General features: G+C 45.4%; 1 protein-coding gene across 1 annotated transcript; it reads right to left on the bottom strand.

Moving 5' to 3' along the window:
* Positions 1–747: 747 nt before the first annotated feature.
* Opalin (oligodendrocytic myelin paranodal and inner loop protein) lies at positions 748–16,647 on the bottom strand. Its single transcript, XM_052182129.1, has 6 exons — positions 16,512–16,647; positions 9,984–10,180; positions 7,394–7,429; positions 4,848–4,967; positions 3,819–3,875; positions 748–1,198 (listed from the first exon to the last, which is right to left on the bottom strand). Exons 1-6 carry the CDS (start codon positions 16,645–16,647, stop codon positions 1,022–1,024), a joined length of 723 nt encoding a protein of 240 aa, XP_052038089.1. The 3' UTR covers positions 748–1,021.
* Between the last annotated feature and the right edge of the window lie 250 nt (positions 16,648–16,897).

Here is a 16,897-nt window from a genome sequence, read left to right as displayed (position 1 = left end):
AGCATCCTGAAGGTTAATGTGTAATGCGTAATACAGGTCTCTGTACTTGTGATTTGGAATTTGGTTGACACACAAGGACCAATGGCATCCAGAGTTGAAGTGAGGAGACTGCTAGTGACCACTAGAGTTATTTTTAAATGTTAAAATTTTGGACAGCAGGCCACAGAGAAGGTTTAGAATTCCTTGTTGACTTTGTGACTATGGGTAACAAGTAGGATGGGAAGAGGTGGGAAGAGCTGGGTAAGGAGGAGGACTGTTATCTCTAGAGTCTACTAAGTAAAAATCAATTCCTTTATTCCTTTTGTCACTTTTCCAATGGCCAAATGAAGCACAGAATATTCTTCCCTCTTTTATAAAACCCCAAACAGGCTTGGGGGAGGGTAGGTGAGCTCATCAGAATCCTCAGAAGTACTTAGCAGCATGTCTGACCAGGGACCGCATATCTCATTCTCAGCCACGTGACACCAATCAGCCGCACACTTTCTTGTGTTGAAGCATATATGACTCCATGTGAGCCTTATCCTGAGATATTCAAAGGGAAGAAATGGTTTCTTTCACATGTCTTCTGTTAAGTTCTATTCATGTCCTAACTTATGCCAAGCTGGCCTTGGTCAATACACCCCAAAAAGCCAACTCCCAATGCTTTGTTATTATTATTATTATTTTTAATGATAACATTTGGAACAGGTAGAGGAGAAGGCGGGACACTCAGGAGTCAAGCCATTTCCCAAAGGCAGACTTCTCTAGATTCAGAAATAGGACGTACAGGGCTCATCTGGATGCATGAGCAACTCACCCAGGTTGCATTGCTGATTACAACGCAAGGTCTGAGATCGAATGATCCTGACTGCAGTTGTCCGCTAAAGGGGCAAGGCAGCCAAATGTGCCCTGGATCTGCAAATGAAATCGATGTGGAACGAGAGGCGACTGGCTCCTTACTTCTCCAGGCTCGGACGCCGAGCACAGACCCCAGGTTTTCAGCTTTGTTCCCGCTCTGGGTCTGCTCCCCGATGCAGTGACATCATTCTAGGCTCAGCCTGGGCACAAGCCACCAAAGTCCTCTTCTTCTCTCTATTTCTTCACGAGGACGGTAGGTGTCGGGCAGGGGCTCTTCACTTCCCGAGACAGTCTTCACATATATGTGACCTTCTTGGTTGCCTCGTGGGTTCATTTCATGTGTGGGTGACCGCCTAGGATTCTTGAGAACACAAACAGATTTTTAAAATGATATAGTAGAGACTCCTGCTTCTTGCTAAGATGAACTCAAACAACCATATTGATCCTTGAATGGAAACAGCAAAATTCAGACCAAACATTTGAAACAATGGTTGGCAAGACAATGGGAATCAGAGAGTAAAAACACTGACCCTTGAGGGAGGGTCAGGAAATAAGCGGCTGTGATGACTGCCTGAGCTTGTTGTCTTCAAGGGGTCTTCAGGCCATACAACTCTCTGGCTAATTATTGTTGGCAGACTGTCTCCATCTTTTAACTTTTAATTTATTATTTATATTAGTATATATATTATATTAATATATTATTTATATTCTCAATATAGACTTTATATTGAGAAAGTGTTGTTCTGTAGGTTTTTATAAAGTTGGGTATTACTTTTATAGCCAACCCAACTATCTCTGCCATGTAAGTGAAGCCACTTAAGCTATTTATATCTAATATGACATTGATCTGGGTGGGTTCAAAGTGACTCTCTTGCTTCTCTTCTCCCTTGTCCTCCATGTTCATTTATTGGTCTTCTCGGGTTTTGTTCCTTATAAGCTTTAGAACCTTACTACGTTTATTGAAAATGTGTTAGGATTTATATCACAAATAAATTTATTTTAATTTTTTTAAAGATTTATTTTGTTTATATGAGTACACTGTCGCTGTCTTCAGTCACACGTCAGAAGAGGGCATCAGATTCCATTACAGATGGTCGTGAGTCACCATGTGGTTGCTGGGAATTGAACTCAGGGTCTCTGGAAGAGCAGTCAGTGCTCTTAACCGCTGAGCCATCTCTCCAGCCCAAATTTATTTTAATTTAAAATTGTCTATGTGTATGAATGTTTTGCCTAAATGCACATGCCTGCTATCCAAGGAGGTCAGAAGACTGCAGATATGCTAGAATTCAAACAATAGGCTGCTGTGAGCAGCTATGATGGTCTAGAAACTGAATCCAGGTCTTCTGAAAAAGCACTTATGACTGCTGAGCCATTTCTGTAGCTCCACGATTACACTGATTATAGAGATACTAAAAGTACCAGGAATTTGTGGCAGCTGACATCTTTATGCTGCTGAGTATCCCTATCCAGGACCACAGTGTATAACCGCCGTAACTTAGCTATTGTTGAATGTCTTCTACTAAGTTTTATGATTTCTATGATAGGATTAGATATTTGATCAGATTTACTCTTTAGTACTCTATGTATTTTATTACCACTGAAAAATAGGATTTTATGAAATTCCTTTTTCTAACTCATAGCTAATTTTTTTCTAATTATGGTGGCTCACAACCATCTGTAACGGATCTGACTCCCTCTTCTGGTATGTCTGAAGACATAGCTTTTTCTAATATCATAGCTATTGATATTAAGAAATACATACTGCTTTTGAATTTTATCAGTGCTGGAAATCAAACCCAGGTCTTTGATCATGCATAGTGAGGTGTTACACCTCAAAACTAAATCCTGTGTATTACTTTTATTTACAATAGACATAATTGACTATTTTTCTAAGTTTAAAAATTTATCTGTAGATTATTGAGTTTTTATATGTTGGCAGCCATATAGCACCTACAAATTATGGTAATTTTACTTCTTCCTTTTCAATGTTATATGTGCTTTTTCTTATCCCATTGTGTAGGTTAGGACCTCAAGTCCAGTGCTGAATGCAAGTGATGGACAATCTTGAGTCACTTCTGATCTTAAAGACATATTCTCTTGGGTGCCACTTTTCAAGTTAAGTTCCTGCTTAGCTTTGAAAGTCCATGTTGGGGCCTGGAGAGATGGCTCAGCAGTTAAGAGCACTGAGTTCTCTTCCAGAGGTCCTGAGTTCAATTCCCAGCAACCACATGGTGGCTCACAACCATCTTCTGGTTGCGTCTGAAGACATCTACAGTGTACTCACATACATTAAATAAATAAATGAATCTTTAAAAAAAAGTCCATGTCAAGGGCTGGGGGAAAATGGTGCTTGCTAGCAAGGGTAAGGATCTGAGTTTGAATCTCCAGTACCCACATAAAAACCAGACAAAGTACAAGCACCTGCAGTCCCAGCACTTGTTCGGGGAGTTAGGAGGCAGAGTCAGGAGACTCCCCGGGAGCTTGTGGGCCAGCATCAGCAGAGGACAGTAACAAATACACACACACACACACACACACACACACACACACACACACACACACTGTATATGCACTAAATAAGTAAAACAGCTTTATCACAAGTGACTTATCTTTTAACAAAACTTCTCTTTCCTATTAAGATAGTCACACATCTGTTTCTTTTGTCAAGTAAATAAATTATAACGTTGATTTCCTTTCCTGCCGCTGCTATATTAGTTTTCAGTACTGGGCACAAAACCTGGTGACATCTGCATGCTGAGACAGCACTTTGCCACTAAGCTACAGCCCAGCCCCTGGTGTTCTAATACTAAATCAGCTTTGACTCCCTCCCTGGTCAGTACACACACCGGACAGCTCCTTTCACACATTTGGCTGGCCTCCCTACCACAGGGTCTCACGTTTGCACAAGTGCACACTTAAAACCCTTACATTGATTGCTACACTTTCAATCACCTGCAGGGATTATAATCAAAAGCGCTTACCTCAGATGTTTTGGGATTGTCATAGAGTTCTGAAATTTCACATGGTGCCTCAGTCTCCTAAAATGGTTAAAGATAAAAACATTAATAAATGTATGCATGTATGCACGTATGTATGTATGTATGCATGTATGTATGGGAAGGGCCACAGCTGTCATCATTCAAATCCTTGTGTTTTAAACCACAGTGCACATCAGAATTGCCAGTAGCCTTTAAAAGTGAACACACATATAAGAGCCCGCTGTGAGCTAAATGAACAGACTCAAGAGGCATCCGTCCGGAGCAGACACGAAAGCAGACTGGCCATGAGCTGACAGCTGGGTCCCCTGTGCTCTACTCCCACAGTAGCCTATGTGTAGTTACAACCATCCCCCTGTGCACTCACAGTGGTTTCAGGTGCCCGTTACCAAAAGACATGTTAAACTGTTGCTGGAGATTCCAGAAGCCAAAGTTTTAAGTACCATTTTGAACAGTGTGACAAACCCTTGAGCCGCCCTACCTCATCCCCCCACCCCCCACCTGGTCAGGTGGGACATCAGGGGTGTGTGCACATCCTCTGGTATGTAAGTCATGCCCATTTAGACACAGGCGTGGGCAGGGCTGTGGTCTCACCATACTCCTCCCATAGATACTTCATTGCTCTCTGTCTCTTGCCTTCCCTCATGTTCTTACCATCTGATGATGAGGCTTGTGCCCTTTCCCTCCCTCGGTGTAGATGGCACCCCACTGCACAGACATGTTTGCACAGCACCAGTCATCTCCCTCCATTCCTATTTTTTGCCACCCTGAATGTCATCTTATTGCCAGAGATTTGCTCAAGCAACCAAGGAGTTATGTGCAAATCAGCTCTGCCTGAATCTACTGACAAAGGACATCACAGAGCAGAAATATTTACTGCCTTGACCTCAGAAATAACACAGGCCCTGAGTTCTGACGTGCTAATGCCAGGCAGGGGCAGTGCACTGAGGAACTGACTCAAGCTACACATTCACCGGCAAAGAAGCAGACATCACCTCCTTGGGCTAATCTCACCTCCACAGGCTCATCGACGGTTCTTCTTCGCTGGATCAAGGTAAACAGAAAAGCCACCAGCAGGGCTGTTGCCAGCAGGGACGGGATTCCGGCTGCTAGTCCAATAGAGGGACCACAGTCCTGCCCCAGAGAGATAAAACGGAGTCAGAAAAGCCCAGATTCTTCAAGAACAGAGGAGACAGCAGGCATTGCAGCACATACGTTTAATCCCAGCATTCACAAGGCAGAGGCAAGCAAATCTCTGTGAGTTTGAGGCTGGCCTGTCTACAAAGCAAGTCCAGGACAGCCAGGGCTGGTTACTCTGAGAAACCCCATCTCAACAAGCAAAACAAAATAGAGGATATATTCAGTGATTAAAATAAACAAGCAAGCCGGGCGGTGGTGGCGCATGCCTGTAATCCCAGCACTTGGGAGGCAGAGGCAGGCGGATTTCTGAGTTCGAGGCCAGCCTGTTCTATAGAGTGAGTTCCAGGACAGCCAGGGCTACACAGAGAAACCCTGTCTTGAAAAAAAATAATAAACAAAAAAGGTGCATGGGTCCTGGCTGCAATGGAGAAATGAAACATTTCAAAAGATATTTGTACTGTGTATGACTGATGACTTGTTCTTCCAGGATCTAATTATGTAGTTTAAGCCCATTTGGAATGCTGATCATCTACTAAAACAATGGACAACTGATTTGAACAGGAGCCTCACGGAACAGAAGCACAAACTACCCTTCAGAAGAAGAAAAGCCAAGGTACAGTTCAGAGCCACAGTTAAATGCCATGATCCCAATTGTCTTCAGTCTGAAAAAGTCAAAGCCCTTTTTTTCCCCCCTGTGGAGAATGGTTAATATAGAGATTTACAACTAGCCAAAGTGCAGAGAAGGCATGTCTATGGAGTGCTTGCTTGTGACTGGGATGTCTATATTTTGTCTTCTCTGAGGCTCCAGGAATGTTTGAGAAGAGTGGGGAGAAAAGGTAGAAGGGCCAGAAGTCAGGAGAGACTGGGGAATCCGTGTCTTACACTCAAGACTGGAGCATCCCACAGGTGAGTTCATGGCAATTGTGCTGTCCGCACAAGGCCAAACTAGTCTACGGTCTAGGGGAGCTCAGGGCGGGCCACGTGAGCTCCCACGGCTGGCTGAGGAGATGCCAGCAGTTAATGGCTTTCAGCAGAGCGAGAGCCAGTTTTCTCCAGAGGTTTGGTCCCTGGTGGGTAGGCCATACCACAGTGGTTGGCAGTTAATTAAAAAAATAAAATAAAAGGACATGAAGTTCGAGGGAAAGGGGATGGAGGGGAATTTAAGGGGAGCTGGAGTTGAAGGTGGGGGATGGATATATTGAAATACATTGTGTGCATGCACAAAATTCTAAAAGGACAAATAAAATATTATATTAAAAAGAACAACCTAGATAGAGAAACAAAAAGTCAGCGCTGTTCGTACATCCCATGCCATCTGCTGCTATTTTGAAAACATTTATGTTGGTTGCATGATCCAGCTTTCAATCATCCACTTTGATCTGAATGGTAACAGACACGCTTGTAGCACCACAAGGTTTCAGGGTTGCAACATTTATGGAAGTACTAAAGATGACATGCACCAGGCAGTGGTAGTGTGTGCCTTTAATTCCAGCACTCTGGGAGGCAGAGGCAGGTGGATTTCTGGGTTCGAGGCCAGCCTGGTCCAGCCTGGCCTATGGAGTGAGTTCCAGGACAGCCAGAGCTACACAGAGAAACCCTGTCTAGAAAAACCAAAAAAAAAAAAAAAAAAAAAAAAAAAAAAAAAAAAAAAAAAGATGACGTGCACATTCCTATAAACACGCTACAAATATAACGCTAGCAGGGTGTGAAAACCCATTGTTACAAATACACAGAATGAGGACTCTTTGCAGAATGCCATTTCACACATAAAACTGATGCTCAGATCAAGAACTAGAATTTTCCCCATCCCTTACATGCGACCACCACCCTGAAGTCTATCACTCTAGATGCCTCTTGTCTGGTTTCCAACATACAGATGTATACAGTCCAACATAGGTATGGACTCTTCTATCCCTGGCTGCTTTTCTCCATGCTCTGTGAATTTGTTTCTGTGTGTTTGCTTGCTTGCTTGCTTGTTTTTTATCTACTTATTTGTTTAATGTGTGTGTGTGTGTGTGTGTGTGTGTGTGTGTGTGTACACCTCATGCATGCAGGAGCCTTTGGACGTAAGAACCTCAGGACCTAGGTTACAGGCAGTTGGGAGTCACCATGTGGGTGCTGGGAACCGAGCAGGGGTCTTAGGTAAGTGTTCTTCACTGCTGAGCATCTCTCCAGCCCCAGGGCCTGTGGTTTCATTCTGTTGTTTTTGAGCAGAGACTGGGGCCTGTGGTTTCACAGTCTCTCTGTTGTTTTTGAGCAGGGTTGGTCATGGGAATAATTTTTGAGTCTAGTCCTGGACTTGAGGACAGCTCACAAGTCAAACTTCAATCCTCAAAACAAATGCAAGAGACGGGAAGAGCACTGTACCCTCGTGCTGTGGACGACAGAACCAAGGCTTGGTCATGGGAGTGGACACTTACTGTGGCTTTGGCACTGGTGGCAACTGGAGAGGAAGTCTGTGTGAAAGGAGAGAACATGCTATATAAGAAAACAAAATCTGTTGAGCACACATCATGCAAAGCACCCCGTCAACCACGGAGTCAAATTCCTGAAGAACATCTTCCCTCTAACCGATTGACAGCAGTGACTACAAGCAGAGCCTTGAGTGGCTGCTTCCCAAGGACGAATCAGAGTGAAGTCAGGCTGCAAGAAAAATTAATTCCAAAAGTCAAGTGACTTCATCACTATCTACCTGATGGATCACCGTAATGCATTCTACATCTCCTGTCTCTAGCCTTCATGCTGAGGCCAGCACACTTCAGCCCGCTTGTCCCCACTAGGAGAAAATATAAACTGCAGTAAGGCTTTATAAGGAGGCTTCTTAAGGAAGCCATGTCTGCGTCCACACACGCAGTAGAGCAATCTGTAGGTCGTCCATGGACCTGGGTGGCACCCACACTGAAGAGTACATCATTCAGGTTGACATCTTGGCTTGAGGAAGGAGAGATGCCACCTCTCACTCCTGTTTGAGGTAGTTCAAGTGCATCTCTGGGAACAAAGCATCACATGAGCAACTGTGTAGCCTGTCACATGGAGTCATCCTGGGGCTTGGGGCCTAGGGCCTCAGAGGTAGGATACTGGCTCATACATAGTACCTGGGATTCCTATCACGATAAACAGAGATATAATGACTGCAGGTTGGAGGCTTACTCCGCCTGCTGTGGGAGGCTTCTTCCTCTGCACAGAAGCTGTGGGGTCTCATCCCGCTTTGCCAGCTGAAACAGGGTACGCAGTGGCTAAGGGGATGTTCAGTGGTTAACTCTAGGACCAGAGTTCAGATCCCCAGAACCCATGTAACTGTCTGGCGGAAGTCATGACCTTCCATAACTTCAGGTTCAGAAGGCAGAGAAGGGATTCCTAGAGCAAGCTGGGTAGCAAGACTAATCATATCCACACCAGCAAGTTCTGGGTTTGATTGAGAGGCCTTGCATCAATGAATAAGGTTGAAGAGTCATAGAGGATGACTCCTGACATCAACCATGAACCTCCACATGCACATGCACACACACACACACACACACACACACGTGCCCACGTATATGTGAAACATGTATACACATTCATGCATACCACATATACAGACATAAAAATGGAAAAGGAAAAATAATTAAAGAGGGTTTTTTTAAGGATCACATGAGCACCATAATCATGACCTCATGTCACTCCTTTAAAGCATTCACAGTACTAGTCTGGTCTTTTTTAAATGTAATCCTCTCAGTGACTTTGATGACTACAATGGCCATGGATAAATCTAACCTGAACTTGAGCATTTGGACTCCAAAACTGGCCTCTGTCCCATCATGGATGGTGGCAGTGTTGTCTGTTGTCCAGGACATGACTACTTTCATGTAAATACAACCCCACACTTTTTCATATTACTGGGATCCTGCAGTGTCCTCCTGAAAAGTATTGTCTTTCTGAGGACGTTGGGAAGAGTCTACCATTATTTCAGATAAAGCATTCTGTCTTCAAAGTATAGAAATTTACTTGGGCTTATTAGGGCAAAAAATAAAAATGTGCCAGCTATAGTGAGGTGCACACCTTTAAATTCAGCACTTGGAAGGCAGAGAGATCTTGAGTTCAAGACTGTCCTGGGCTATGGGCAAATTCAGATTGGCCCAATCATCCCTTTCCGCATTCCACACTAAGAAACTTATCTCAAATACAGATGCAGCCAGATATGGAGGCACATGCCTGTTATCCTTGCACTAGGAGGTGAAAGCATTGTAGGTTCAGGGCCAATCAGATCTACACCAGAACTCTTGTCTCAAAAAGAGAAACTACCAACAAGTCCCATCTATAATGATGTCCATCACACAGTCTATCTGGAACTCATTATATAAACAAACCACTTGAAGAATAACACGTGACTATCCTCTCTTGTGGTTATAAATACTGATGGCACAGGCTTATGCATAGAGTAAGAACATGCAGAAGGAAGAACAAGTTCAGAGTATTTGTAGTCAAGACAGCAGGGGATGCCGCTGCATATATAAAGTCAGACAGCAGGGGGCGCTGCTGCATCTAAAGTCAGCAGGGAGCGCTGCTGCTTGTAAAATCAGACAGCAGGGGGCGTTGCCCAGGGTGTTTTCTGCTGATGGGAATTTAAGGGATTTGATTTTCTTTTTCAAAATGTATTTTTATACTTTTTGTTGTTCCTGCTGTTTAAAAACCCACAGGTTGGAAAGAGAGAACTGACTTGCTCCAGTAAGTTGTCTTCACTTCCGTACGCATATCATGGTACATGTACACTCATCACACACACACACACACACACACGCACACGCACACGCACACGCACACGCACACGCACACACACACACATGCACACACACGCGCACGCACACGCACACCAGAGAGGGAGGGAATACTTTAAATTAAAACAAACATTGCTCAACACAGACTATACTTTCTATTCAGTGCACGTGGGGCAGGGGTCTGGAGTCCCACCGTGAGTCCTTTGACCTTCACTGGCTTGCCTGGAGACAGGGGTCTAACCACTCTACTTACTGTATTCGACGGCAGTGTAAAGATCAGTGAAAAATTCTGCAAGAGAGAAAAAGAACAGTAAAACTCCCAGGAATGGTTAGCAACCCCCCGAACCTCTGCCTCTGAGCCACAGCAAGTCAGGAAAGATGAACTGAACCCAGAGACGGGCTCCAGCAGTGCCTCTCGGTTCCCAGTCTCAGAATAGTCAGTGCAGGAGCCTGGGGTGGCGGAGAGCTCCCCAGCCAGGAATAGAACTCCTCCTCAGTAGGAGTTCATCAAGGCACTGGAAAGTGACTTTTCCCAAGAACTGTGAGGATTTAGAAGTACTTGGCGCTATTTTCAGCAGATCAGCTCCCCCAAGTGGAATGGTTTAAGCCCTGACTATTCACCACTTCACCAGGAGAGTTAACCAGAAAAAGAAGAGGCTGGGTGGGCGGGGAGGGGGCGGTCCCAAGTTTGAGACAAGGCTCTGGCTGTGAGCTGAACCAATCAGGATAGCAGAAAGTTGAACTTAATTAACCCAGCTCTCCCCGGGATTCATTCTGTACCTGGCTTACCCTTCCCAATTGTGCACGATCAATATATAAACTTTCCACCACCCGCCCTCACCCCCTCCCCCGGCATACCAAATTTCCCACAAATGCCTCTTATTAGGATAAGGTCCTGCCAAGGTCTCTGGTGGCTCCTTTCTCCTCCCCCGGTCCCTCTCCATCATTCCAGTTTGGACTGATTGGCACATATTTTTTCTATCAATATCAAGTCCCTTTCCTGGACCCTGCCATGACTTAGCCAGTGGCCTTCTTTGGCCCTGTTTCTTTATTTTATGTATATGAGTACACTGTACAGATGGTTGTGAGCCATCATGTGGTTGCTGGGAATTGAACTCAGGACCTCTGCTTCCTCCGGCCCCAAGATCTAGTTATCATTATATGTAAGTACACTGTAGCTGTCTTCAGAGGGCATTGGATCCCATTACAGATGGTTGTGAGCCACCATGTGGTTGCAGGGCTTTGAACTCAGGACCTTTGGAAGAGCAGTCAGTCCTCTTAACCGCTAAGCCATCTCTCCAGCCCATTCTGGCCCTGTTTCTTCTTTCTACCTTCTGGACTTCCATCCATCTTTATTCTTGGCTCCTGGCTAAGGCCTCCTCTAGTCCCATCTCCTGGTACCCTGTTCCTCCTGCCTTCTAGCTCTTGATTACCCCTGCAGCACCCCAAGACTGGATCTGCAACTCAATCAGCAAACATTTGCTAAATTTTCATATTAAATGTTTTCTGACAATAAAAATGTGGAGCTAGGGACAGAGAAATGTCTCGACAGGTCAAAGCACTTGCTATGTAAGCCTAGTGACCTGAGCTCTGTCCCCAGGACCCACATAAAGATGGCAGGAGAGAACCGACTCCACCGAGTTGTTTCTAACTCACACACAAGGGACAAGGCGCAAGAACACCTCTCCCCCACTAATAAGTTTTGATTAAAGAATAGAAATAATAAAAAAAGGTTAAAGTGTCCCAAAGAACACAGGAAGCCTGAAGTGTCCCAGAATGCAAAAGGTCTCGTTGCACAGGAGGAGAGAGTGACCCAGGGACCACGAGGAGTCACAACACGAGCAAGTGAGGACAGTTGCAGCTCCTCTCTGGAAACAGCCATCTTGTTCTGGTCCTGGGTCCAGATCAGAGAGCTCAAGGCCAGGTCCTGATCACAGAACCCCGCAAATGCAAAACCAAGAAAACCCACTCGCCTGTGGGCTGGAAGCCACATGGGCTGAAGAATGGGAACTTCGCAACTCCACCCTAAAGATTAGATCCTTTATAAAGATGGCCCCATCCGGCCCATCCATCACAACGGTGACTCTGCCCACGGCTCCGCCACTCAGTAACAGTGCATTATCCCTTTACAGGGGACACTCCCAAGGCCCAAGCATAGCAGCGAGTCATCACACAGCTAAGTCAGCTGTCACTAGAACCGGAGCCCTCTGGTGACATTTCCCTAACAATCCACAGGGGTTTCGTGCCACACCTCAGTTTCTGCAAGTGAATCAACAAACTTCTTCTGGTGGCACCTGGGTCTCTCAGGTCAGGGCCTCCTTGCCCAAGGGCTCCAACCGCTGCCCTTCATGTCCCTGCTCCCCGAGCCCTACAGGTGCCCAAGGACACTTGCTGATCACCAGGCTATGCAGCTGTCCAGACTTATCTCATCGGCGTGATGTCAGGGGGCCACAGGCAGACAAAGCTTCCTTTGGAGGAGAGGGAAGAGAGAGACTGCAAAGAACAAGGAGGACTTTGCGTGTGTTGTTTATCGACATTCGGGTGACGAAGGTTTTGGCCAATTTCAGAAAGACCTTCATATTTTGTAGAAACAGTATCATACTGTCATGGCGGGGAAAAGATGGCACAGAGCCCTCTAGAGACGCAGCTGGTAGGAGCGGGTGGCGCTGAGGCGACCCTGGGCTCTGGGCCACCTGATGTGGGTGTGGATATAGCCTCTGACACTCTGAAGTCGTGTGGTCTTGGAGAAGACACACTTTCAGGTCTCCATATCCGCACAGCCCCCTCTATCCTGACTCAGTTTTTCCAGTCTGGAAATGGGTAATGCCTGTCCCGCTCACTTCCCAAGGAAAACCCAAGGGACGCACTGTCTGTGGCTGCTCCTTCCAGCCTGCAGGTGTCCTGCACTGATGGAGCTCCCATGATGTCGTGTTCTTTAAGGTCTGTCTAGCACAGAGCCTGGCATAGGAAAGCCACTCAGTAGGTGCTTGTTGGGTGGAACTGTTAGCGTCAAACACCCGCAGTAAAGACGCCGAATTGTCTGTCAGTGTCACGGCTATAGAATGTTCCTAAGGGCCCTTGTGTTGAGGTTTAGTCTTTTGCTATGTACTGCATTGGTCCCCAGGGCCTGGATGTCCCCAGGGAATGAGAGAATCTGCACATGCACAAAGTGACCTTCTTAATTTAAAACTTCTATGTGACCTTCTTAACTTAAAACTATTGGTTGACTAAAGATGCTCACAGCCTATAGCAGGGCAGAAGAGAGCTAGGTGAGGTTTCAATTCCCAGAGGGAGGAAGAATAAAGGGAAAGGGAGAGTAGGAGAGAATAGAAGACAAACAGGGAAGGTGGGTCATGGCGACATGGCCATGAGGGCTGGCCAGTTGGTTACGGCTCAGATGGAATATGGCCAGTCATATCCTGGGTTATTGGCAGGGCAGTAGACATTATAGCATAGAGCGTAGCACTCTGCCCAGCTCTAGTGCTCATTAAGGCTTATTATAAATATAAAAGTTGAGTGTCTTTTATCTGGGAGTTGAATAATCAAGTTTGGGGCAGAAACCCCGATTTGAGATTAAATTTTTACTACAACACCCTTGACCCTTCTGTCGCCAAGTATCCCTCGTGAGTTTACTACTTATGAAGGGAAAGGGGCGGCAGACAGCGTCCGCCATGGGCACTGTTCTGATGACTTCCCATGAGAGCAGCGCTACTGTCCCCGGAGCCCAGGTGAGGAGACCTAGCCCAACATTAGCTTCCTTCCGAGGTCAGTGGTAAACACTGGGTTAGGTCTCAGGTCTTCCTAACTCCCGTGACTCCCATCTCTTTAAATCCCATGTGAGGTCTGCAATAGTTGCTTATGACATATGTCCTTCAGCAAAATGTCCTCCAAGCCACCCAGGGCTGTGGCAAACCTTGGGATCTCCTCAGTAAAGGCTGGGTAAAATTCAGCCAGAAGTATTTTATGCACACACATTTATGTACACTTGTATATATTGAATATATTCAGTATAAATATTTTACATTTATACATAAACATATATATAGAATATATTTAATATAAGGACTCCAGTTACTCATCCACTGTCAGTCACCTGTGTTATTTTCTGAGAAGTTCACAGATTTTGGTGGCATTGAACCAGAGATATTCCAGTACTAAACTGTTGCAGTATATCCTTCAACAACTTGATCTTGGCTCAGACTGACTCTGAGATTATTATATTAATGAGAGAGTCAATCCCTTATCTCAACCCATCTGAGACACTCTGCTGAAACAGATCTAATTTTCAGTAATGGGGCACTAAGTAAGCGTGATTTGGCAAGAGTATGGCATATATATATATACACATATATATGCATGCATGTATATACACATATATATACATATATGTGTGTATATATATATACATATATGTGTATATATATACATATATACACATGTATATTTACTTTGTGCTATTTCTCCTAGAATAAGTAGAAAAATAATTAGGGCTTATAAACTAATATTTATAACTAAAACCATTCCTAATTTTTAAATTGTACATAATATATTGTATTTATTGTTATATACTATTACATTCTTTAATGCTATCTATTATACACAAGGCCATTTTCATATACATATATAATGTACTTTAACATGCCCCTGAGGCCATACTCTCCTCTCCTTTCACCCCTTCCAGGCGGGTTCACTTTTACTTTTAACCATATATATTATACATCGATATATGTTAAGTATATATACACACATATATATATAAAGACAAATAGATGAATTTATGTATCTACAAATTCTAGAACTTGCACAAAGAAAAAAAAAACCCTGATTTTTCTCCTGATTTAGCAAGCTTCCCTGGCCAAGTCACAGCCAGATGCATCACACATCAGTAAGAAAAGGCGGAGTCCACACTGCGGAGAAAGCAGCAGGTAGAAGACTGACCGAGGACAGATGAGATCGCCGATCGGAATCCAGCAGGAAGTGAGAGCGCTGAGACCCCTCTCCTGTATCCCCGTGGTGGAAAGAAAAGCTTGGCCTCAAGTGAGAGGTGGGGGCAGCACATATTGGATGAGAATTTATTTTAATTAATATTTTTCACTTAGGAAAATAATTACAAGCCAACCTCCTTTGTTGTAATAATATAATAAATTATATATGTATATGTGTAGCATATAATAAGGTATATGTATTGACCTGGGAGACTTGAGCCTTAAAGTCTTGGAATTGGTTCACAGTGAGAGAAAGAAAGGTTAGGCTGAGAAAAGATGCGCACTCTTACTTACCATTTCTGACAGGCTCCCTTGGCAAACTTCTCTCTCACTGGCACTGTCGCCCGTGTCTCCCATTTGTAGGACACCAGCTGGGAACGAGGGGGAGGCAGGGCTAGACTACTCCCAGGAAAGCCCCTGCCACGCCATGTATGGTCAGGGGAGTAGCCAGGTCCTCAGCTGACGGGCTTCCCCTGCACCCTGCATGTGGCCCGAGTCTTCCTTCTCTCTGTCTTTATGTTCTGTCCTTTTTCCTTTGCAGCAAAGAAGCCACGAGCTGGCCTGAGAGCTTGGGGCTCTGGCAGCTGCAGCTCAGTAGAAACAGCAGTGACAGGGCTGAAGAGGTGGCTCAGCAGTTGAGATCACATACTACTCTTGCAGAGGTCCAGAGTTCAGTTCCAACCATTCCCTTTGGACAACTCACAACAGCCTGTGACTACAAGGGGACCCTACACGTTCTTCTGACCTCTGCAGACACAGTTGCACTACACAAAGTGTGTGTGTGCATGGGTGTGTAGAACAAGAAGACTGAGGTGAACTGCTCCATCCCTTGAGCAGTCAGGCGACACACTAAACACATCCCTAGCCATGACGTGGGCAACATGACATCCGTATTAGCATGAAAAATGACTACGTGAGAGGTGTTGAGGCTGCTCTATGTGAGGCAGGTTGTGGCTTCCACAATGAACAGCCTACCCAGCAGTCTGTGGACAGCCCAGTGCGTGAGTGCAAGTCTCCGAGAGCAGAGGCTTCTTTCAAGAGTTGATGGTTTCTGTCATGAGTTTGCCTCTTAAGATAGTGAGTGGTAGCGCTGGAGAGAGACAGTTCAGTCAATAGTGTGCCTGTCTAGCACTGAAAGGAGGGAAGAGTCAGAGATAGGTGATCCCTACGTCCCTGGAATTCACTGGCCAACAAGCCTAGTTGAACTGATGAACTCCAGGCTCATTAAGAGACTCCATCTCTGACCTCTAGCCATCCACACATGCACACACAGAGAGGCGCACACACAGAGAGGCGCACACATGCACATGCATGCGCATGCGCACGCACATGCACACGCACACGCACACACACACACACACGAGCACGTACACCACCACACACCGGCACGCGCATGCGCACGCACATGCACACGCACATGCACACACACACACGCACACACACACGCACACGCGCACACACACACACACACACACACACGAGCACGTACACCACCACACACCGGCACACAGAAACCACGAATTGATGACAAAAAGAATTATAATAAATAGTCTGATCAGTTAATAAAAACCACCGAGAGAAGGCTACAGAGAGAGGTAAAGAGAGGTGGGACACAGAACTGTAGGCTTGGCATGTGTGCTTAACTTCTGCTTGGTGTGTGCTCAGAATCACAGGCTGGTGTGAACGCAGGCACAGACTCCAAGCTGAGTGTGCACACGGGGCAATTTGATGTCACACTGGAAGAGACCTGGAATGCCTTCAGTTGGGTGAGTTTTTCGTCCTACCTGTATACCTACCTCGATCCCACGGGGGCTTAGAAAAATTTCCAATGCCGAGGCCTTCAGGTTTACCTTCAGAGACGGATTCAAATGGCCAGAACAGGCCAGGGGGCTTCTTGGATGCCAATGAATAGTCAGGAGCAAACACCACCATTGTCACCAGTCAGGGTGCAAGGCGTTGGATCCCTCTACTGAGCATGACCTATGTTACCCACCCCCCTCTCTGGAGACACCCAAAACAGTGAGTGTCTAAAGTAAAAATACTGACATCTAGAAGTCACAGTCAACATAGTGAGACCATAACGTAAATTCACAGTTGCCTCTGTAGGAAATGAATCGATTTACCCAGCCTCCATCTCTGAATCTATAGATTGGATGATTAATCAACACAACCATTCTGAGCC

This window comes from Apodemus sylvaticus, chromosome 1 (genome assembly GCF_947179515.1).
Source record: "Apodemus sylvaticus chromosome 1, mApoSyl1.1, whole genome shotgun sequence".
Taxonomy (NCBI): Eukaryota; Metazoa; Chordata; class Mammalia; order Rodentia; family Muridae; genus Apodemus; species Apodemus sylvaticus.
Note: the sequence above shows the minus strand (reverse complement) of the source record. Positions and strands in the feature narration are given on the sequence as shown.